We start from the raw sequence: 24,379 nt of genomic DNA, 5'->3' as shown, positions 1-24,379 counted from the left end.
AGATATAAGAAATAAAACATAAGTACATAAATCAAACATAAGTATGAAATAAAACATGAGCATCTAAAACATATAAGAAATAAAGAAATAAAAAATATGAGAAATAAAACATAAGTACATAAATAAAACATACGTAATATCTTTTATTTTATTTTATTTAAATTAATTTTATTTAGATATAATCATTTTCTTGTTTATTTCTAATATCTTTTATTTTATAAGCATGAAATAAAACATAAGTATCTAAAACATATAAGAAATAAAGAAATGAAAAAATAAGAAATTACACATAAGTAAATAAATAAAAGATAAGTATGAAATAAACATAAGTATCCAAAATATATTTAAAACATATAAGAAATAAAGAAATAAAAAGTATAAGAAATAAAACATAAGTACATAAATCAAACATAAGTATGAAATAAAACATGAGCATCTAAAACATATAAGAAATAAAGAAATAAAAATTATAAGAAATAAAACATAAGTACATAAATAAAACATGCGTAATATCTTTTATTTCATTAAATTCAGTTTTAATTAATTTTTATTTAGATATAATTATTTTCTTGTTTATTTTATAAGCATGAAATAAAACATAAGTATCTAAAACATATAAGAAATAAAGAAATGAAAAATAAGAAATAAAAGTACATAAATAAAACATAAGTATGAAATAAAACATAAATATCTAAAATATATCTAAAACATATGAGAAATAAAGAAATGAAAAAAATAAGAAATAAAACATAAATATCTAAAATATATCTAAAACATACAAGAAATAAAGAAAAAATATAAGAAATAAAACACAATTACATAAATAAGATATATGTATGGAATAAAACATAATTATGTAAAACATATCTAAACATATAAAGAAACGAAAGAAAAAGCATAAACCAAAAAAACTCACATCTTATAACATCCAATACGAAAATGTTTACTATGGAATAGCACCAAAAAAGTAAGAAGTGGGACAAATTAGGATTTTTTTTTTAATATATCACATTATAAAAAAAAGCAACAGCAGTGACGCAGTTGGTTGTTGATTTGATACTGAAATCTATCAAAATGAAAGTCTATTTATTTATAAAGTTATTACCTTTTTTGACAATAATTGTTATTATTAATTATTAATAACTATTATTCCTAAAGTAGTCTATTTGTTTTGAAAACAGATGTATCAAGATAATAAAAAATTAGCTTGAATAAAATATAACTTCAATGATGTCATTAACTATTATTAAATAAAAAATCAAGTTTTTTTAGCTGAAAGTAAGGAGCAACATTAAAACTTAAAACGAACAGAAATTACCCCGTATATGAAAGGGGCTGCTCCCTCTTCAACGCCTTGCTCTTTGCACTAAAGTTTGACTCTTTCTCTCAACTCTACTTTTTAAAACAGTAAAAACTTTAGCGTAAAGAGCAGGGCGTTGAAGAAGGAGCAGCCCCTTTCACATACGGGGTAACTTCTGTTCGTTTTAAGTTTTAATGTCGCACCTTACTTTCAGTTAAAAAAACTTGTTTTTTTTTAATTTCTGAATGTTTTTTAGTTAATCCATGTTTTGATTTCGGCTCTCCGCAGATGAATAATTAAAGCGAAATTTGCATATTTATTTATTTGGCTAAATGGCTTTCCCATAGTTTTGATCGAATGATTTTGCGAAAAAGGGAGGGGAAGGAGGCCCAGTTGCTTTCCAATTTTTTGGGTACTTAAAAAGGCAGCTAGAACTTTTAGTTTTTACGAACGTTTTCATTAGTAAAAGACATACGTAACTTACGAATTAGCTTACGTAATAAACTTCTATGTTCGTATGTTTATATTACGTATATGAGAAGGTTCGCCCACTCGTCAATACCTCGTCAATAACTCTTTGCATTAAAGCTTAAATTTTGTCCCCTGAATTACAAAGGCCCTAGAATAAATAGTTGAAATTACAAAAAATCCTTTAGCGTAAAGAGTGAGGTATTAGGAGGAGGTGAACCCCTTATATGCGTAATATTTTCTGTTCGTTTTAAGTTTTAATGCTACTCCATACTTCCAGTTGAAAAAAAAACTTTTTCCTATTTATTTTCTCATTGTTTTTTTGAATAATGCTAGAAAATGCTGCACCCCCTTTATGGAAATCTTCTTCCCCCATGACAAATTCCTCCATGGAAAATTTCCCCCACATAGCCCCCTCCTCTTAACCCCCCTCCCAACCAAAAAATCCCCCTGAAAACGTCTCTACATTTCCCCCTAACCATTAATATATGCAAACACTGGTCAAAATTGGCAACTTGCAGCCCCTCCCACGGGGACTGTGGGGGAGTAAGTCGTCCCCAAAGACATAGTTATAAGGTTTTTCGACTATGTTGAATAAAATGGCTATCTCAGAATTTTGACCCAGACTACTTTGGGAAAAAATGAGCGTGCGAGGGGGCCTAGGTGCCCTCCGAATTTTTTTGGTCACTTAAAAAGGGCACTAGAACTTTTTATTTCCGTTCGAATGAGCCCTATTGCAAAGTTCTAGGACTACTGGGTCAATACGATCACCCCTGGGAAAAAAAAAAAAAAAAAGAAAATAAATAAACACGCATCCGTGATTTGTCTTCTGGCAAAAAATACAAAATTCCACATTTTTGTAGATTTGATCTTGGAACTTGTACAATAGGATTCTCTGATACTCTGAATCTGAGGGTGTGATTTTCATTAAGATTCTATGACTTTTAGGGGGTGTTTCACCCTATTTTCTAAAATAGGGCAGATTTTCTCAGGCTCTTAACTTTTGACGGGTAAGATTAAACTTGATGAAACTTATATATTTAAAATCAGCATTAAAATGCAATTCTTTTGATGTAACTATTGGTATTAAAATCCGTTTTTTAGAGTTTTGGTTACTATTGAGCCGGGTCGCTCCTTACTACAGTTCGTTACCACGAACTGTTTGATCTATTATTAATACTGGTCCAGCACTATCAATAATGATGAAATTAATGCTGGAGCCAAATCATCGTCAAACTTGTTGATAAAAAGCGGAAATTTATCAGTCATATATGTTGTTATTTATTCTAATGTTACAGTTGTATCCTAAAAACAAAAATTGAACTGACAAAAAAAGGCTTGAATATATTTTCTAATTTCTAAAAATGATGTCTTAAATCTTTACGCTGACCTGTTTTTGATAAGGTTTACGATTGAGAGTTGAACATTCTCAAATCGCTTAAACAAACAGTTCATGGTACCGAACTGTAAATAGGGTGCGACGCAACTCCATAGTAACCGAGACCCTAAGAAACAGAATTTTGATATCAATAGATACATTATAAGAGTTGGCTTATTATGCTGATTCCAAATATATAAGTTTCATTAAGTTTAAAGTTATGCATGAAAGGTTAAGGGTATCAGAAGATTTGGCTAATTTTCAAAAAGGGAAGAAACACCCCCTAAAAGTAAAATAATCTTAACTAAAATCACACCATAAGATTAAGCGTATCAGGGAACCCTACTGTTGAGGTTTCAAGCTCCTATCTAGAAAAATGTAGAATTTTGTATTTTTTTGCCAAAAGAAAGATCACGGATGCATGTTCATTTGAATTTGTCTTTTTTCCTAGGGGTGACTGTATCAACCCAGTGGTCCTAGAATAAAGGTCTCATTCGAACGGAAATTAAAGTCTTAGGGTTTTTAAGTGACGAAAAGACTGGACGGCAACTAGGCCCTCTCTCCCGCTCCTTTTTTTGAAAATCATCCGGTTAAAATTTTGAGAAAGCCATTTTGTTCAGCATAGTTGTAAGGCCAAATAACTATGTCTATGGAAATAACATGGCCTTCAACAGCCCCAGAAGAAAGATCTTTGAGTTATAAAATTCACCCATTGTTTGCATATAGTATTTTTTACTGGAAATATACATACATTTTTTTGTGGGGAGGGGCGAATTTTTCTCTGGGGTGATTTTCCAAGGAGAGATGTTATATGGGGAGGGAAGTTTCCAGAAGGGGAAATTTTAAGGGGAAATTTTTTATTGGGGGAATGTGCAAGAATTCCCAACGAAATTGTTTTTATATGTCTTACTTTCTCATTGCCAACTCAATTTTACGCGCGGAGCTGTTAAGGGTAATTGTCCGGGGTAAATTTTCACCGGCATTGAATTGCGCAGAGGATATTTTGTAGGGAGGGGGATTTTTCTGGGGATACTGAGCCAGATTTCCTGGCATTATTTGAAAAGCGATCAGAAATTAAACAAAAAAAACAAGTTTTTTCAACTGAAAGTAAGGACGAACATTAAAACTTAAAACAAACAGAAATTATTGCATATATGAGGGGGTTGCTCCCTTCTCAACACATTGCTCTTTACACTAAATTTTTTCGTCTCGATTCTTTAAGAACGACTCCAGAAACACGAGGTTCAATAAAAGCTTTAATTAGAACAATAAGAAGCTTTTTTGAAAATACTAAAAAACTTAGAGCGAAGAGCTTACTTTCAGTTGAAATATTTTAATATTATTACTTAATAGTGTGAAGAGCGAAGTCCTTAGGAGGGGACAACCCTTCTCATATACGTAATAGTTTTTCTTCGTTTTAAGTTTTAATGCTGCTCCTTACTTTCAGCTGAAAAAAACTACTCTTTCTTATGTAATCAGACAGTTCGTGTTAACAAACTGTAATAAGGAGCGGCACGGCTCAATAGTAAACAAAACTCTAAAAAACGGAGTTTTGATACTAATAGATACATCAAAAGAATTAGATTTTTATGCTGATTTTAAATATATAAGTTTCATTAAATTTAGTCTTACCCATCAAAAGTTACCTGAGAAAATTTTCATTGCTTTGGAAAATAGGGGGAACGCCCCCTAAAAATTATAGGATCTTAACGAAAATCAAACCATCGCATTCAGCGTATTAGAAAACCCTACTGTAGAAGTTTCAGAAGTTTTGGAATTGTACAAACCTTTTCAGATGGATTTTTTTGGTTGGGGAGGGGGTTACGTGGGAGGATCTTCCTTTGGAGGAATTTATCATGGTAGAAGAGAAATTCCATGAAGGGGGCGCAGGATTTTCTAGCACTATTTAAAAAAAAGTATTTTTATTAATTTCAACTATGTATTCTACAGCCTTTGTGATTCAGAGGTCAATCTTAAAGAATTGGGACAAAATTAAAAATTTAGCGTAAAGAGCGAAGTATTAACGAGGAGACAAACCCCCTCATATACATAATAAAAATATACGAATATAGAAGTTTGTTACGTAAGTTAATTTGTAAGTTACGTATATTTTTTGCTAATAAGAACTTTCGTTAAAATTAAAAAAGTTATAGTTGCCATTTTAAGTAACCGAAAAATTTAAGGTCAACTAGGCCTCTTCCCCCCACCCTTTTTCTCAAAATGGTCTTATCAAAACCAAGAGAAAGCCATTTAGCAAAAAAAAAAAAATAATACGCAAATTTTGTTTTAATTATTCATTTGCGGAGAGCCAAAATCAAACATGCATTAATTCAAAAACGTTCAGAAATTAAAAAAAAAAGTTTTTCATCTGAAAGTAAGGAGCTACATTAAAACTCAAAACGAACAGAAATTACTCCGTGTATGAAAGGGGTTGTTCCCTTCTCAACGTCCCGCTCTTTAGGCTAAAGCTATATACTGTTTTATAATATATATAAAGTAGAATTGGGAGAAAGAGTCAAACTTTAGCGTAAAGAGCCGGACTTTGAGAAGGGAACAGCCCCTTTCATACACGGAGTAATTTCTGTTCGTTTTGAGTTTTAATCTCGATCCTTACTTTCAGATGAAAAACTTGTTTTTTTTTTATTTAATTACAAAATTAGTGAAACTGTACTAGAACATAATTTTGACTATGTGACTGTAATTACACGTAACTACATTATTACGAACATAATTAAGAACATAATTACATGTGTGACTATAATGTGGCTTGATCATAAGTTTCAATAATGTATGTGGTCAGTCGTAATTAAAACTGCCCTTAAAAATAGTGGTTTTCAAGCATAGAAAAAACCTTAGAAAAGTAAAAGGTGGTTTTCCGTGTCTTGCTCTCTCTCGGTTTGAAGGCAAATAAATGGTTAATTTGGACGGACAAAACTTGATTTTGTTGGGACTTTGGATGACAAAGATTAAATAAAAGAATTTATTCATCATCTGTGTCGTCTTTTTTTTTTAATTGACGCGTAGGCTTATTCAGCATATATTACAATTTCCTTTACAACGAATTTAGCGTACATTTCTAAATGAAAACCGAAAGAGGGTATAAGACTAGTGTTGAAAAATATTTTTTTGACACAAGGGGAGAATAGCCTGAGTTTATGCATACCATAGAATTTGCTTTAAGTATCTTTTAAGCTACCCTCATAATTAAACTTTTGGATAACCCGCATTTTTTTCCGAATTAATCATTTTGACTAAAATAGTAACTCTACAGATCCATATACTTGTCGTTTTTTTGTAATTTTAAACCTATAATTGTCATTCGAGAAGAAAGCTCTTTTAATTTTTTGATTTATAATTTTAGGATTCAGGCACAATTACTCCCTATGCCATTTTGAATCAAATTTACAAAAACTAGAATTTTACAACCCTTTACACAACGGGTGAAGCAATAAAAACAGCAGCTTCAATAAAAAGATATTATTAAGGCTATGTAGCGGTCCACCAGAAGGGAGATTTGCAGGGCTATTTATGACTATTATGACTAGTATTGCTATTATATTTATGACTATTATGTTGATAAGGAGCATGCAATAAGGAATCTAAGGGTACTACCTTTATTTTATTAAGTTAATTCCTCTGGAGACCTGCTACACCTTTCCCGTATTTTGTTTATGTCCCGCTTCTACGGGAGAGTTAGGTTAGTCTTTTAGCAGGTAAATTCTAGATTTAAAAAGGGCCAATCTAGAATTTACTATATTTGTGCTAAAAATTTTATGTCGGGTGGAAGAGGGCAAGATATGTTGTTCTTCTAACCTCACAAAAGTGTATACGAAGCAGTTATTATTTTCTTTCTTTGTACCTGTCTTCCAATGGGCTCTACTGATAACAGCCTATATTATAATTTGAAAGAAATATTTGGTTGAGTCGAGTGCGTTGTGGTGTGTGGGGTTATGGTGCCTAAATCCTATGATACAAATATCTAAGAAAAAACTTCGTCTCTTATTGCACTAAAAAAAAAAAAATGTTTCTTATTAATAGGAAAAAGGGAATTTTTTTAATGATACAAATGAAAGCTTGGAGTAATCCAAGCGACCCCCCCCCCCTGGAAAATAGAATAATTGATGGATAGTAACATCTTTGTTTAATTTTGATCCGTCCTACAGAGAAAATCCTCAGATCCCGTTTCAAATACCGAAAGAGTCGGGCCACATCAGGACTAGAAAATATAGTTTGATAAATTTAACCTGGCTGAATGGTGAGGGAGCCATCATTCTTACGATATCACATTTTTAAATTAAAAACATTTTTAATTTTGAATTTTATAGTTATGCACATATATTGTCGCCTGAAAGAGGTTTTTCCAAATCTGTTTTTGCATAGACCCAGGAGAAATGAGTTTTAAAATTTTGATATTTGTGTCTCAGCATTGGCTACAGCTAGAGTGTTGATTTTGTTACCACGTAGCCAACTTTTGTTCAGCAAATCAGCCACTTTCGGAAAGATGGACACTGCTATATGTGATTTGGCAAAACTGCTTTAAAGGATATGCGAATCGGCAAAGGAGAACTGCAAAGTACAGGCAGTTAGAGACGTCTTACAGCAATGTCAATTAGACCATTTGAAAGAGATTTATTTTTTTACACAAAATATCTTTATTTTTGGCAAAACTGATTTCAGGCGATGATTTATTGGCATACACTAGCACGACAGGCCATCAACTTTTTAGTTTGATTGGGGGATGGTGAAACTTCTTAGGCATAGTCTTCATGGGGGATAGCTTGACATCATTTAATGCGAGGAAGTGAAACTGCACATTTTAATGTGGGCTTTTAAAATTATATCTATGATTGAGACATTTTTACTTAGGTTTTTTTCTTGATCTGTTTTTCCAGTAAATATAAAGTTTTATAATCATTCAACACAACAGAGCTGATTTTTTTCCTAATTTTAAATAATTTTAATTTTAAATAATAATATTTGCATAACTAACCTTAGCTTGATTTTTTGATGAGTTTGTACAGTAATACATCTTGAGAAATACACTTCATCACAAATAAATTATGAGCCACCCTTGAAGGGTCCGTGAGCTACACAAGAAAATTAGATGTAAAACTAACTATAATAATATCATGTAGCTGCGAGCTAAAAAGATAAATTGAATATGAAAAAGAAACTACAGCGAAAAAAATTTAAAAGTAAAGGGTAGCTTTACTGCACAGCCCAAAAGTACGTCAGGTAGGGTCCGGTATACTACAAGCATTCTATTTTCCAATGCCAAAAGCTGCTATTGCTACCTTCCATTTTATTTAGGGCGACAACACAAGAAAGTAATAGGTGGGTTGGCCAAAAAGAAATTTGGCTCACATGATCAATACCGATCAAAATAAATCCCTACGTTTAATTTTGGAAGCGACCGTCAATTAAATTAGAATTAGAAAGGCTTGTGAAAGCAAATCAAGATAAAGATTAAATGACAAAACCCCAAAATGGAAAATTTTTGTTAAGCCCAAAACATTTTTGGATGGAAATTTTGTTGACTCCACTCCATAATATACTTATAACATCTTAAAGGCCAAATCATATTAGCAAACAAGAAAAATTTAGGGTGAAATTTTTACTGTTTTTTGCCTTTGTCTAGGGTATTTTTTTTCTTTTTAACTACGTTTTCTTGCGAACTTGAACGATCTGGTAATTGACATAGTAAGGATTTGTTGAACAACACAAAATCATTTCAAAGTGCGTATAAATATTCCTTTGTCAATCAGTTCATGGTAACTAAATGTATGTATAGAGTGAACCAAACCCTATTGTAACCAAACCCTAAAAAAAAAAGAAATTTCATCGCAATAAATACAAAAAGGAGCCTGTTTTCTTGCGGATTCCGAATATAAAGTTAGATGCCTTCACATTCACCTATCAAAATATATTACCTTAAAGAAACTTGAATAATTAAATAGATTTTTTTTAAAGGGCTGTCATCCTGATTAAAACTAAACCATCACATTCTTCGTGTTTTAATTCTAGTGGAGTAAAAGGCTTTAGGCTCCTACTAAAAAAAATATCATTTTTTTTGTCAAGAAGAATGGTCACTGAAGCATTTTCCCGTGGATAATCTTATAGACACAAGGTCGTAGTATGTTAGAAGAACGCTAGTCTCAAAAAAATGTGCCACTGCCACAGCAAAGTGGTATCAAATTACAACCTAAGAGGAGCAAAAAGCTAACAAATGAAGATTCAAGGGGCGGGGAGGCTAAAACCTGAACAACATATTTAAGCCCAACTTATATAACTTTCAGCAAGATGTCCTACAGATGAAAATTGCACAAGGACAATTTGCCCCCCTTTTTAGCTTCTCATTATTTGGAGGGATATATTTGTTTGGAGGAGTATTAAAAATAATTTATACAAAGAGACAGTTCCTCAATTTTACGGAAATGTTTCGAACGCAATATAACCATTACATTCACATGCTTATCTTCTCAAATGGGGGACGGATAGAGGGAAACCGCCTAGCCACAACATCTGTCTGAAGCCTCTTGAAAACATGAGAGTTATGACCAGAAAATTCATTTTTATACTTTAACCCTCATTCTTAACACTAAATAAAGTGTTACTTATGTTAAAACAAATATGAAGCTATTGTATTTATTCGTGAGGAGATAAGAGGTGGTAGGGATGTCTGGTTGGTTGGGGGTGGTAGAGAGGAGTTGATGGATGGGTGGTAGGGAGGAATGGGTGGATGGATGGTAATGAGGGAGTAGCGTTGTTGGGAGGCTTATATTTATTTTGGAGGAGATAATGTGGAGGAGACTGATATTTTTTCTTTTCTTTTTGTTGTATGTGTTGTTTTCTTTTTTGTCAGTTATTTATTATGCTATTTCTTGGTGTGTTTAGAAGATGGTTAATTTTTGCTACTGCACGCCAACAAAAACGTATGTTTTTCCATCAGTGCAGTAGATTTAAAGCGTAAAGAGTTATAATTGTATTTACTAATAAAGAAGTTTTAGTTCAACGTATGTTTTTCCATCAGTGCAGTAGATTTAAAGCGTAAAGAGTTATAATTGTATTTACTAATAAAGAAAATATAAGAAAATATCAATTTTTCCAACCCTTTTCCAATTTTTGCAAATGCTGTTTGTTATTTTTAATCCCTTTAAACCTATGTTTAAGTGCTTACTTTTCCTTTCTCAAAAGTTTCCATACTTTATAAATTTCCTAATACCTCTGTTTCTCCAAATTCGCTAAAGCACTAGGCTACCTATCTACTACTACTACTACTACTACTGCTACTACTACTACTACTGCTACTACTACTACTACTACTACTACTACTACTACTACTACTACTACTACTACTACTACTACTACTACTACTACTACTACTACTACTACTACTACTACTACTAAAATTTTTACTACAGCACGCCAACAAAAACGTATGTTTTTCCATCAGTGCAGTAGATTTAAAGCGTAAAGAGTTATAATTGTATTTACTAATAAAGAAAATATAAGAAAATATCAATTTTTCCATCCTACATTTCTGTCTTTGTATGATAGAAAAGGAATGTCATCTTATCCCAACTCAATTTAGTTCAAACAAATTTAATAACAAAGCTCTGTGTGACAACAAGACACAGTAAAGCAAAAAATACTTGAATAGGTGACCAGTTGGATATCATTCATGCCAGTTCATCATAACTACTAGCAAAAACAAGGGGGAGGGGAAATAATAATAAAAATATAACTCAACTTACGACAAACAAAAACAAATAAGTAATAAAAATAAATATATGAGTAAAAAAACAAACTTCTCAATGACCTTTATCGATGCAAAACATTTGTTTATATTATTCTAAACTTTTGGTACACTCTCTGCTTGACGACCAATTCTGGAAAAAATCCCAAACTGATGGGGTTATGAGTTACTTAATCTACTTAATTATTATGTTACTTAAGTTATAATTTACTTAAGTTACTTGATTGTTATGCGTCGTTACTTAAACTGAATTTATGTGTCGAGAGAACCATCAATATTAATAAGGTTCTCAACTTTAAAGCACAGAGCAATTGGGAGGATGATAGCCCCCTTATATATAAAGAAATTACTAATCGTTTAGACTTTTAATTTTTTATTTATCAGACAGAACTTGTTTCTTAGGTTACTTTAAACCCTATTAAATTCGTGGTTACAGAGAAGATAAAAGTGTGGTTTTCATTTTTGGAAAGTGACAATTACTTCAATGGAACTAAATTTCGTTGGACTTATTAAGAATCAAATTGAAATACTGAAGATATTTAGAAAAGGATAACAATAATACAACTGTCTAAAATTAACGAAAACAAATATGTCGACTGTCAGAAAATTTTCAAAAGTTCAACATAGTCTCACCCGTAAGGCTCCAAATTTAAGTAAATAAAATTTTCAGGCTTAGTAGAGTGACAGTGTAATGCAAATGCCGTTTGTTATTTTTAAATTTTTTAAACCTATGTTTAAGTGCTCACTTTTCCATTCTCAAAAGTTTTCATACTTTTTAAATTTCCTAATACCTCTGTTTCTCCAAATTCGCCAAAGCCCTAGGCTACCCATCTACTACTACTACTACTACTACTACTACTACTACTACTACTACTACTACTACTACTACTACTACTACTACTACTGCTACTACTACTACTACTACTACGACTACTACTGCTACTACTACTACTACTACTACGACTACTACTACTACTACTACTACTACTACTACTACTACTACTACTACTACTACTACTACTACTACTACTACTACTACTACTACTACTACTACTACTACTACTACTACTACTACTACTACTACTACTACTACTACTACTACTACTACTACTACTACTACTACTACTAATAATAATAATACTATTAATAATAATAACTCACTGCAGCATAAAGCCGCCTCAGGCCAACACAGCTTCGCACACTCCTCTTCCAACCCAATCTATCCAAGGCCTCCCTCTTTACACCCTCCCTGGAAGTCCCCATTTCTTTATATCTTTATTTATGACATCCTCCCACCCCAGACGAGGACAACCTGCTTTCCGTGTAGCCCCAGAAGGTTGGCCAAAAAGGACAATCTTGGGAAATCTGTCATCCTTCATCCGCAGAACGTGGCCTATACATCTCAGCCTTTCTTTTATTATATCCCTAGAAAGCGGGATTGAACCATATTTTTCGTACAACCTACTGTTTGAAATACGGTCAGTCAGCCGGGTACCCGGAATAATCCGTAGGCAATTTCTCTGGAAAACTTCTAGCAAATTTTCCTCCGTTTTTTGGCCACCTATCACTGATGAATTTTTCTCTTTTACCCCTTCTTCTGTTTGAGACTGTTCCTTGTGCCACATTCTAAACCTTATAAGAAGTATAATTGAAATAATGGTTTAGAAAGACCTCTCCTTGAACCATTTATTGCGTTTTTGGTAACTCTCTTCTATGTGTCCATTCTTAAGCATTTGGCCGAGTAATCTCATTTTATTTAATTAATTAATTGCTATTTTTTGACAAATTTTAGAAATTGTAATCAGGAAACGAGGTGCCAAAGAATGTACTTGCTGGTACAAGTAGGGGTCTATCTAAACCCTTATTCGAAAATATATCACTAATATTTCCTAAAATCACTCTATTTTTTTAAATGAGATAGTGCATTTCTGAGAAGCTGCACATAGCTACCTATGCACAAAGTCACATCTTTCCTGAAAAATTTCCAGGTAAATTCATTTATAAAAATTCATTAGTCACCAATTATAAACAATAGAATTTCGATTGACAAATGATTTTATTTTCTAACACGTTTTAGACGAATATTTCGGTAATATATAGGTACCTACATAAATGAGCCACCAGAAATACATTAACTAGTGCAAGGAGTGGTCTATCTGCTCTATTATTCTGAAATTACGAGGACTATTCTTTCAATAGCTGTGATAATTAGATGATATGTAACTGACTAGCTGTACATAGCTATAGCTTGAACAGAGACCCATTCCTCCTTGAAAATGGCAGGTAATTGCCAAAAAATGTGATAAGGGCCAATTTTAAGCAGCAAACTTATGATCAAACAGTTCGCGGTAACAAAGTGTAAGTAGGAAGCGATTCGCCTCAAAAGTAACCGAAATTCTAAAAACGGAATTTTGATATCAATAGATGTATCAAAAGAATTAGCTTATTATGCTGATTTAAATAAATAATGTTCATTAAGTTTAGTAGTACCCTTTCAAAGCTACGAGCCTGAAAAAATTTGCCTGGTTTTCAAAAAAGAGGAGAAACATCCCTAAAAGTCAAAGAATCTTAACAAAAATCAGACCATCAGATTCAGCGTTTCCAAGAACCCTATTGTAGAAGTTTTAAGCTCCCGTCTGCAAAAATATGAAATTTTGTATTTTTTGCCAGAAGAAGGATCATGGGTGCATGTTTATTTGTTTGTTTGTTTTCCCCAGGGGTGATCATATCGAACCAGTAATTCTAGAATATCGGAAAAGGGCTCATTAGAATGACAATTATAAGTTACAGTGTCCTTTTTAAGTGACCAAAATATTTCAGGGCAACTAGACCCTTCCAACATCCCTTTTTACCTCAAAGTCGTCCTATGAAAAGTTTGAGATAGCCATTTTCTTCAGTATTATTAAAAGGACCAATAATTATGTCAATTATGCCAATAATTATATATAGTTTTTTAGATAATGCTGGGAAATCTGGCTCTCCCCCCATGAAAAATTCCTTTCCCCCATGAAATTTTACTCCATGGAAGAATCCTCCCACGTAACTCCACCATAAAAATCCCATATGAAAACATGTGCATGCTTCCAATAATCAACACTATATGTAAACAATGGTCAAAGTTCATAACTTACAGCCTTTCACCCCTGGGACTCTGTGGGGGCTTAGTCATCCTCCATGACATATTTTAATGATTTTTCGATTGTGCCGAAACAATTGCAGTCTCAAAATTTTGGTTGGGTGATGACTTTGGAGAAAAATGATTGTGAGAGGGGATTCCCCTCCATTATTTTCGATCACTTCAAAAAGACACTAGAACTGTTGATTTCCGATCAATTGAGCCCCCTCCTGATTTTCTCTATCACTGGTTCAATATAATAACTCCTGGGAATAAAAAATAAATAGATAAACACGCATCCGTGATCACACATTTTGAACAAAAAGTGTAAAATTCCCCATTTTTGGAGCCTGAAATCTCTACAGCAGGGAGCCTGCTGTAGAGAAATCTCCTGCAGGAAATATCTACAGCAGGGAGCATAGGAGCCTGAAATCTCTACAGCAGGGAGCATAGGAGCCTGAAATCTCTACAGCAGGGAGCAACGGAGCCTGAAATCTCTACAGCAGGGAGCATAGGAGCCTGAAATCTCTACAGCAGGGAGCAACGGAGCCTGAAATCTCTACAGCAGGGAGCAACGGAGCCTGAAATCTCTACAGCAGGGAGCAACGGAGCCTGAAATCTCTACAGCAGGGAGCAACGGAGCCTGAAATCTCTACAGCAGGGAGCATAGGAGCCTGAAATCTCTACAGCAGGGAGCAACGGAGCCTGGAATCTCTACAGCAGGGAGCATAGGAGCCTGAAATCTCTACAGCAGGGAGCAACGGAGCCTGAAATCTCTACAGCAGGGAACATATGAGCCTGAAATCTCTACAGCAGGGAGCATAGGAGCCTGAAATCTCTACAGCAGGGAGCATAGGAGCCTGAAATCTCTACAGCAGAGAGCAACGGAGCCTGAAATCTCTACAGCAGGGAGCATAGGAGCCTGAAATCTCTACAGCAGGGAGCATAGGAGCCTGAAATCTCTACGGCAGGGAGCAACGGAGCCTGAAATCTCTACAGCAGAAAGCATAGGAGCCTGAAATCTCTACAGCAGGGAGCAACGGAGCCTGAAATATCTACAGCAGGGAGCATAGGAGCCTGAAATCTCTACAGCAGGGTTCTTTGATACTACTCTGTAAAATAGTGTTACAAATATTCAGTTTTATTGATTAAAACACTCATACTTATGTAATGGGCTGAGGTTTCATCCATAAAATTTAGGTTTGAAGAAAATTAGATTTGATTAATTTATACGAAAATATTATAGAAAAGCTAATCTAGAAAAATAGCCTTAATCTAAGGAAACAGCTTTTGCCGAAAGTGGTCGAAAAACACTCGTGCTGATTTAGTACGGCCTTTCTTAACTCCCAGGGAGCAGCAGCGCTACTTATACCCGTAGGTAGGGTGAAATTTATGACGAAACCAAAAACAGACTTGAGACACAGGGGCATATGCAAGAAGTTTCACGTTTCTCCATAAGGCCAAGTCTTAGGTTTATAAGCTCAAGCTCTCCTCCTATTGAAAAGTCGTACTAGAAAATATTTCACAAGCATTAGAGAAAGCATCTGTGTTATGTCAGTTATAATTGCCTTAGTTGATTTAAAAAAAAGTAACAGGTGTAAAAATGGGTATTTGTATAAAAGTTCTTAAGCCGAACTGGCCAAATATGACAACAAATAATAAAGAGAGATAAAACTCAACAACAAGGAAACCTCAAACGAGAGGCCAGTAGAGAGAAAAGACTAAAATAACGCAGATATTTCGCTTGTATCTAAACTAGGTGCAAGACAAAAAGAAAAAACACTAAACTAAAAACAAATAAAACCACCACCAATAATAATAAATACAATTGTCACTACTGATCCACGTGGATAAAAAAAGCTATTAGAGTTACTTCAATGAGAACATCAAAGCAACTGAGGAAAAATTATTGATGCTCAGTTAACTATTCTGTTGCAAAGTATTCCTATTTTTAGCTAATACTGAAGCAATGTTGAAGTTGCTTACAGGTTTTTTTTGTTGAGTTTTGTCTCTCTTTGTTGTTTGATGGGTATTTGTGTAATTATATAGGCACTTTCTCATAGCCAGATTTCTGGATAAGCCCCTCTGCATCAAGAATAGACGATGAGCAGCCTCCATGTGAAATGGTCATCTTATCAAACGCAAGCAATAATTAGCCATTTTGTATGGTATGAAAATTCATAACAAAGATACTCGTAATTTTTCTTGTAATTTAGTTATTGTATTAGTCTGCTAGCAAAGATTGATTTTGGAAGCTCTACAAAGACTTTATCCATGCTTAGGGTGCTAGCCATGGCTGTATTAATTAAAAATAGGAAGAACTACAATAGCTTTAATGAGTCTTAAGAGAATGTACAACTTTCGTATGAATAAAGTTCTCTTTCTTTTAAATATGTTTTGTGGTCGTATTTACGGTCGTAGAAAAGCATAAATTGAGCTATGCAGAACAAAACCGTCTCCCAGCATATAAAGCAGTTTTTTTTTGTCTAAAAGACTGTACCATTGATCTGTTTTCAAGCTTCCCTCTATCTCTCTTGACCTTTTTCTTTCTCCCTCTCTCTCTCTTTCTCACATTCAATCAAAATCTTTTTTCTCTCACTCTCTCTCTCTCTCTCTCTCTCTCTCTCTCTCTCTCTCTCTCTCTCTCTCTCTCTCTCTCTCTCTCTCTCTCTCTCTCTCTCTCCTCTCTCTCTTTCAAATTTCGACCTTTTATGTTTCTGATTTTGCATTTTCTTTGAAGAATATGTTGAAAAACAAATGAAAAAAATGTTTTAGCCATCTGAAAACTGCCAAAAATCTTTTTACAATCCAGAAAGCCCCTGCGTTTACTACATGTGCCATTATCGATCTAAGTATTTCATCACTAGACTTGGACAATATGTTGTTCATTAAACTTCTTTAAAGTTTATTTAATAAAATTAGTTCCTTAAGATTAGAAGTGAAAGAAACGGGCATTCGTGAAACGTCTTATCAAACAGTTCGTGGTAACGAACTATAAGTAAGGAGCGATGCGGCTCAATAGTAACCGAAACTCTAAAAAACAGACTCTTGGTAGCATAGATACATCAAAATAGTCGAATTTTGATGCTTATTCAAAATATGTAAAGTTTGTCAAATTTAATGGTACCTATCAAAAGCTACAAACCTGGGAAAATTTATCCAATTTTCGGGAAAAAGGGGGTAATACCCTCCAAATATTATTTGGTTTTAATGAAAATCACACCATCAGATTCAGCATACCAAAGAGCCCTGCTGTAGAGATTTTAAGCTCCCATGTACAAAAGTGTGGAATTTTACACTTTTTTTCAAAATGCATGATCACGGATGCGCGTTTACTAATTTTTTTATTCTCAGGGGTGAATCTTATCGAATCAGTGACCTTAGCAGATTGGGAGAGGGCTCAATTGATCGGAAATCAATAGTTATAGTGCCTTTTCGAAGTGACCAAAAATATCAGAGGAGAACTAACCCCCCTCTCACGTTTATTTTTCTCCAAAATCACCCGACCAAAATTCTGAGACAGCCATTTTTTCAACACAATCAAAAAATAATTAAACTATGTCTTTGAGGATAACTAAACCCGCCAAAGTCCCAGGGGTTAAAGGCTGCAAGTTCTGAACTTTGATCATTGTTTACATATAGTGCTGGTTACTGGGAAGCATACATACGTTTTCATATGGGGTTTTTATGGTGGAGTTACGTGGGAGGATCCTTCCATAGAATGAAATTTCATGGGGGAAGGGAATTTTCCATGGAGGGGGAGCCAGATTTCCCAATAATATCTAAAAAACGGAAATTAAATACAAACAAGCTTTTTCAACTGAAAGTAGGAAGCAACATTAAAATTTAAAACGAAAAAAAATTATTACGTATAGGAGAGGGGTCGTCACCTCGTCAATACTTCGCTCTTTACGCTAAAGTTTGAATTTTGCAAGGATTAATTCTGAATCACAAAGGCCGTTTAATGAGAATAAATAGCTCTTTTAAAAACTCTAAATAAACTTGAGTGTAAAGAACGAAGTATTGATGAGGGACGACCCTTCTCATATACGTAGTAATTTTTCTTCATTTAAGTTTTAATGTTGCTCCCTACTTTCAGTTGAAAAAGACCTGTTTTTTTTATTTAATGAACATCCAAAAACGGCTTTGCATATCGTAACAGACCCACACTTTCATTCTTAATCATAACAAATTTTATTTTTCCCAGCTGGTGGGAGAAAAAACTAATTGTTTTAATTTTAAATGGAAGTTTTCATATTGTTCAGTCTGGCATACCACTTTCTCACTGCGTATGGCCTCATCAAAAGTCTAGATACAAAAGCATTCACGAAAACCTAATTTTACATTAAAACCACCATGAAAAGAGTTTTTTTGTTTTTTACCTCGGTGCTTTAAGTACTTCAACCTAAAAACAATGTGATGAAAAGTAACTTTTTCACCACAGAGTTCCAAGAATGAAAGAGCTTGTTTATTTGTATGCATTTTAAGGGACAATATTTTAGCTCAAAGGTTTTGAAAATTTATTAGCAAATAAAACACTTACAATTACCAACTGATTATATATATAATATATATATATATATATATATATATATATATATATATATATATATATATATATATATATATATATATATATATATATATATATATATGTACTGAAACACTTACGCTAGAGCAGAAATAAATCACTTTCGTAAGGAGTGGCTGATTAAGAGGAGCAGCAGTGCCCTTACATATGGTAGAGTTTTTTCAATGTCTAACTTCACTCTTTACCTTAATTAGATTTAGAGTTGTCAAAAATATGATGGATCCCTTCAGTAATTTATTACTGATGATAGACCACCAGAAACACAAAGAAATACTTAGCTCCTCCCTTCTCCTACCGTCCCAAAACAATGTCCTTTGTGTATGGATGGGTAGAGTGTCTTTGGGAAAATCTTACTCTTAGGGGATGACCCCAACCCATCGTTTTTCTATTCAGGTAAACACACAACTTGTAATTTATTATTTTATGTACAGCCTATTATCACGTTAATTAGAGAACTACCATCCATTCAGCATCTGTACGCTGACTACTATGACTAAGAAAGTTGAAGACAAGAATGGTAACCAGAGAAGGATTCGGAAATTTTGTAAAGCATCTTACCCTAATTGGGAGGGTTAATTCCTTTTTGTGATTGAAAGGTTGACCTGCTTTGAGTAGGAACCTCAAGCTGGAGAAAAATTATGGGGGAAAGGAAGGGTCTCACACCTGGCAGAGCACATGACAAGTCTGGAGGAATCAACATCATTTTGGGTTCCGCTATCTAATGTTTTGATGGGTATATAGACGATTGGTTTATCAGACTGTAACCTCAGCCTAGAGGTTTTTTGGCCCACCCCGCAACAAATTACGAATCAAATTTTTCACACTGTTTATTACCATTAAAAATTAACGGCTTGAAAATGGAATTTCTCAACATTATGAGTCAAAAAGTGCAAATTTTTGATGTTAGGTAATTACTGATTGTTGATGATAGTATTAGAACGCTTAGGAGCCATTTAAACGAATATGAAAAGAGCAATTCCATCTTCAGTCAGAAAACTATCATTGATAATCTTTTAGCACTAATGTTAAGACGGAAGTATTACTAATTCGTCTTGAATTTAATCATTTTGCTTAGTTTTTTATTCTAAGCAAGGTGTTTATTTATGAGGCACTAAGTAAACGTGTAGCACCTACCTCAGAAGTTATTTCAGGAATGAGGTGAATCTATTTAGCAGAGTTAAAAGCGCATGAATTTACAATAGAGAACAGTTTCTGGGGGAGCTCCAGTGCGCCTTTCCTTCAATACCATTAACAAACGAATCCAAAGCTGGTAGAAAGCTTATATAGGCCTACTTCTCTTTTTCTTTGCTGTTTACTTATAACTCTTACTAGATTCGTGGTATCTGTTCACCTGTTTTGAAAAAAGACATACCAGTGTACCACAAAAGAGAGAGGTACTTTATTAGTGACTGGTCTGAAAACCCCAGTATTTCACATCTAAAGTAAATATGAACTTACAGAAACAAAAACAAACTAAAAAGAAAAAACACACATTACAGAAAGCCACAAGAATGTATTATTTTAGAATTCATCTGCTTTAATTAATTGGAACGATTTGTGTAAATGAGAAATTGTTATTATTTTCTATTTATTCAAATAGTAAATTTTTATTGGAATAAGTTCTTTAAAACAGTGAAAAACTGGTAAATGTTTGAGAATTCATGGGGTATTATGGATTTCATTATAAATATTATAGCATCTTTATCCTACGTTACACCAACCCTTGCACCAGCCCTGAGTCTCTGTGATGATATTGAAAAGCCAAATTTTCCTAATAGATCATGATACTACAATGTACCCATGTTGGTTTCATTTGATTCCCAATTTTTTTTACTTATTAAAATAAACATCGATATCTTTTCTAGGTAAAGAGAGAGCAGACATGAAATCTTAGGCCTAGCAGAACTATATTTCAAATAATGAAGCCAATAGGCTAAGTGAAGAAGTTTTAAAACTTTACTTTGCTTAAACAGTACATATGTTCTGTTAAAAAGAACACAATCTTAAATTGTTTCTGGAAAATAATCTTAAGGTAATTTAATTATTAAAACGAAATCGCGATAGTTTCGCTGGGCATAAAGAGAGAAAAGAAGGAAATAATAAGCCTAGAATAAACTTACTTTAGATAACATGAATATGAAAGAAAAAGCAGCAGAATGTACTATTATGGATTTTCTAGGGACGGTCATACGGGGTGACCTACTTTGGTCAGTTTTCTTTCCTTGCATTCAAAAAGTCACTCACCTGTCTAGAGAGCAGTTGATCTTTTTTTTGCAATGGATCTATACTAGTTTTTAGCATGGATGCTGATGGAATATTTTCCTAGTATTCCAAGTTCTGTGACTTCTTATAGACTTACAGTCGTTTGTTAGAGGATTTATAATGATATTTGTAACTAAAAGCTAGCCATAACAATAGAAATAACTAGACCTCCGTTGCCTGTGCAACGGGAAGTGTTGCAGCAACTGTGCCCTGTTCCTTAGGGCACAGTTGCGGAGCAACACGTGCAACTGTGCCCTACGGGACACAGGAAATCTGTAAGAGCTACGGAATTTCATGCTTCAGTTCTCGAAAACATCAATAAAAGTTCTATATGAGTTCATAATTATTTTATCTCTAAAACGTTTACTTCCGAAACTAGGGCCGTCTTAACTTGACGCCAATTTGAAGTATTATGTTTTGAGACGCACATTTCGGGAATTATTTCCGGGAAATCTGAAAGAGATACGGAAATAACGTCTTCTAGTTTTCTGCTTAACTTTTGATGGTCTAAGCTAGGAAAATATAAAACAAACCAAATTCACCAAAAAATTTAAATTGCCCCGAGGGCATGACAAAACTTCCAAATAGAAAAACCCAAAGAAGGAATTTTATTTCGGGGAAACTATTGTAAGCTCCAGTTGTTAGGAGATCGAGACCTGTCCAACCGCGTTGGAAAAAAATTCTAGCTGGTCCAGAACAGAAGTTACCTCTAGAACGTAGAAACTTCGGAAATTATTTCTTAGAGAACGAAGCAACTTGGTATATAGAACACTTCACTTCTTCTTGCATACTTTTCATGGCACTACTCGATAAAAATATAAGAAACATCAAAATCGAAAATTTGAGAAAATTCCAAAAGAAATCGGAACGAGATGGACTTTTCCGGAATTATTTCCGGGAAATCTGTAAGAGCTACGGAATTTTGTGCTCCGGTTCTCGAAGAGACAAATAAAAGTTCTACATGAGTTCAGCATAACTGTATTTCTAACAAGTTTATTTCCGAAGCTAGGGTCGTCTTAACTTGACGCCAAACAGCGAACGCAGAGTTTCTAAGAAAAAAACGGTTTTATTTTTTTTTATGGAAAACTGTTAGAAATTTTAGGAACTTCTCTGGAACTTTTTTACTCTGTTTCACGTTTCCCTTCCCTCTGAAAAATCTCAAATTTTTAACTCTTACCACTTCGGAGCTACAGGTCACTGATCATAGTGAAAAAAAAAAAAAAAAAACTACGAAAGCAGTAGTGTTGCTCCGCAACACAAAAAGCAGTAGTGTTGCTCCGCAACACAATGATAAATTGAACATCAAAATCAATTTTGTAACAAAGAAAGAAACTGAGACCAAGAAGCCTAGAAAAATAAGAAATGTATACAATATAGATGAAGGCATATAAAATAAATGTATAGTTTAAACAGTAATTTTTCTTTACTAGACAAATGATGAATTTGATTGAGCCAGATTTGGCTAGAATTTCTTTTTTATAAATGCTTAAAAGCCACAAAATCATATATTTCAACTAAATGACCGTAGATTTAGAAGTTGCGGTATGTTCTACGAAAGTGACTTAACTTACCATGGATCATGCGCGGTTTAACAGAGGTCCTCTGCATGCATGGGTATTTTACAACCCCTTGATCTTTCTTAATAGCAATTAAAGAAGCATAAAAACAGGGGATATTATTCAGAATACTATTATTTTTCAGATGAAGACTACTATGTAGATCAACTCCCAAAATACCTAAGCCCAAATAGGCATTTTCGGCCACCTTCTCGAGAAGAAGATCCCTGGTACAGACAAGGAAATGCAGCTTTTAAAAATTCAATACCCCAGATCTACCTTAGACCCCATTCAAGGCTGGTTGAAGAACTGGAAAGTGAAGATGACTTAATAGCTCAACTGGCAGCACCTTTTGAAAAGCAACTATTAAGAAACGTTGTTAAGGTCCAGGACTTAGAAAATTCTAAGCACAGAATTATGGATCCTAATCATGTAAGATCTATTCTTTTATTTAAGGGTTATACTCAAAATTATATTTCTAAAAAAAATTCAATACCCCAGATCTACCTTAGACCCCATTCAAGGCTGGTCGAAGAACTGGAAAGTAAAGATGACTTAATAGCTCAACTGGCAGCACCGTTTGAAAAGCAACTATTAAGAAACGTTGTTAAGGTCCAGGACTTAGACACTTCTAGGCACATAATTATGGATCCTAATCATGTAAGATCAATTCTATTATTTAAGGGTTATACTCAAAATAATGACAAGGGTTATCTTTCGGACATAATGACAATTTCAAAATTTTCATTGGATGCGCTTGGGAAAAAGAGGGTGTGGGAAGGGGTGGGGGGGCTTGATACCCTCCAATAACATTTGACTGTTAAAAAGGGCACTAGAAACTACTGTTTCCAATTGAAAGACCCCCTCCACAGTCTATAACACCACCCCTTATATATGAGGGATTTCGGCATTTCGTTTGAGTCACCTCCGAAGGGTATACGATCATTTTTTCCTTAAAAAATTTATATGCCCTGGGGCATAGGTTGCCACCCTTCTCCCGGATTTCGGAGGGGGGAAGTGTGGATCCCGAATTTTCGTCATCAGATCATTGGGATATTCAAGCAAAATGACTATCTCAAAATTTTGATCGGATGCATTTCTGGAAAAGAGGGTGGGGGGAGTATATGCCCACTGATCACTTTTGACGATTCTTAAGGCAAATATAAAAGGTAAATGGAAAATTCGATTTAAAATCGAATTGTCCCCCTCCAAAGCTTACGCTTCCTTCCATAAAAACCTCATATGCCCAGGGGCATAATTTAAAACACTTGTCCCCAGGTTTTGGTGGGCTGTGTTATCCCTGGAGTCTTTGTTATATGATCTTGGTCTGTTTTGAACAAAATGGCCATATACAAGATTTAATCAGACACATTTGGGGCAAGGACGGTTGGTGAGGGGGGGGGTTGTCGCAATTGGATCACTTTTGATTCTTAAAAAGGGAATTATAACTTTCAATTTCTGATCATTTGAGTTCCCTTCGAGGTTTATATGACCATTTCTTCCACATAAACTTCATTTGCCCCCAGAGCTTAAGTTACAATCCTTCCCCCGGTCTCTAGGGGGGGATGTTGACCCCGAAGTTTTGTTATCCAATCGTTGAACTATCTAAAACAAACTGGCAACCTCAAAATTTTGATCGGAGGAAATAGCAGAAAAGAGGTTGTGTGTGGCGGGGGGGAGGTAGATACCTTCCGATCCCTTTTGAATCATGATGAAAGTAACTAGAACATTTAATTTCCAACCAAATGAGCCACTTCTGAAGTTTATACGACCTCCCTTTGTATGCCCTCGGGGCATATCTTAAAACACTTGCCCCAGAGCTCTGAGGGTTTGTGTCGACTGTGGAGTTTTTATTATCTAATTTTTGAACTATTTTTTATAAAACGGATATCTTAAAATTTTTATCGTATGGGTTTTGGGAAAAGGGCGGGGGGGGGGGGGGGTGCTAGTTTC

The 24,379-nt window shown here is 34.2% G+C and overlaps 1 protein-coding gene across 2 annotated transcripts in view; it reads left to right on the top strand.

Annotated features, from left to right (window-relative positions):
• Positions 1-24,379, top strand: part of LOC136037349 (protein cab-1-like) — a 159,030-nt gene that overhangs the window by 7,323 nt on the left and 127,328 nt on the right. For both annotated transcript variants that reach the window (XM_065720026.1, XM_065720025.1), the window contains exon 2: positions 22,572-22,858. In XM_065720026.1, the coding sequence (XP_065576098.1) occupies positions 22,572-22,858 (287 nt within the window). The remainder of the gene's footprint in view (positions 1-22,571; positions 22,859-24,379) is intronic.

This window comes from Artemia franciscana, chromosome 16 (assembly GCF_032884065.1).
Source record: "Artemia franciscana chromosome 16, ASM3288406v1, whole genome shotgun sequence".
NCBI classification, from domain to species: Eukaryota; Metazoa; Arthropoda; class Branchiopoda; order Anostraca; family Artemiidae; genus Artemia; species Artemia franciscana.
This window is presented reverse-complemented; position numbering and strand designations above follow the sequence as displayed.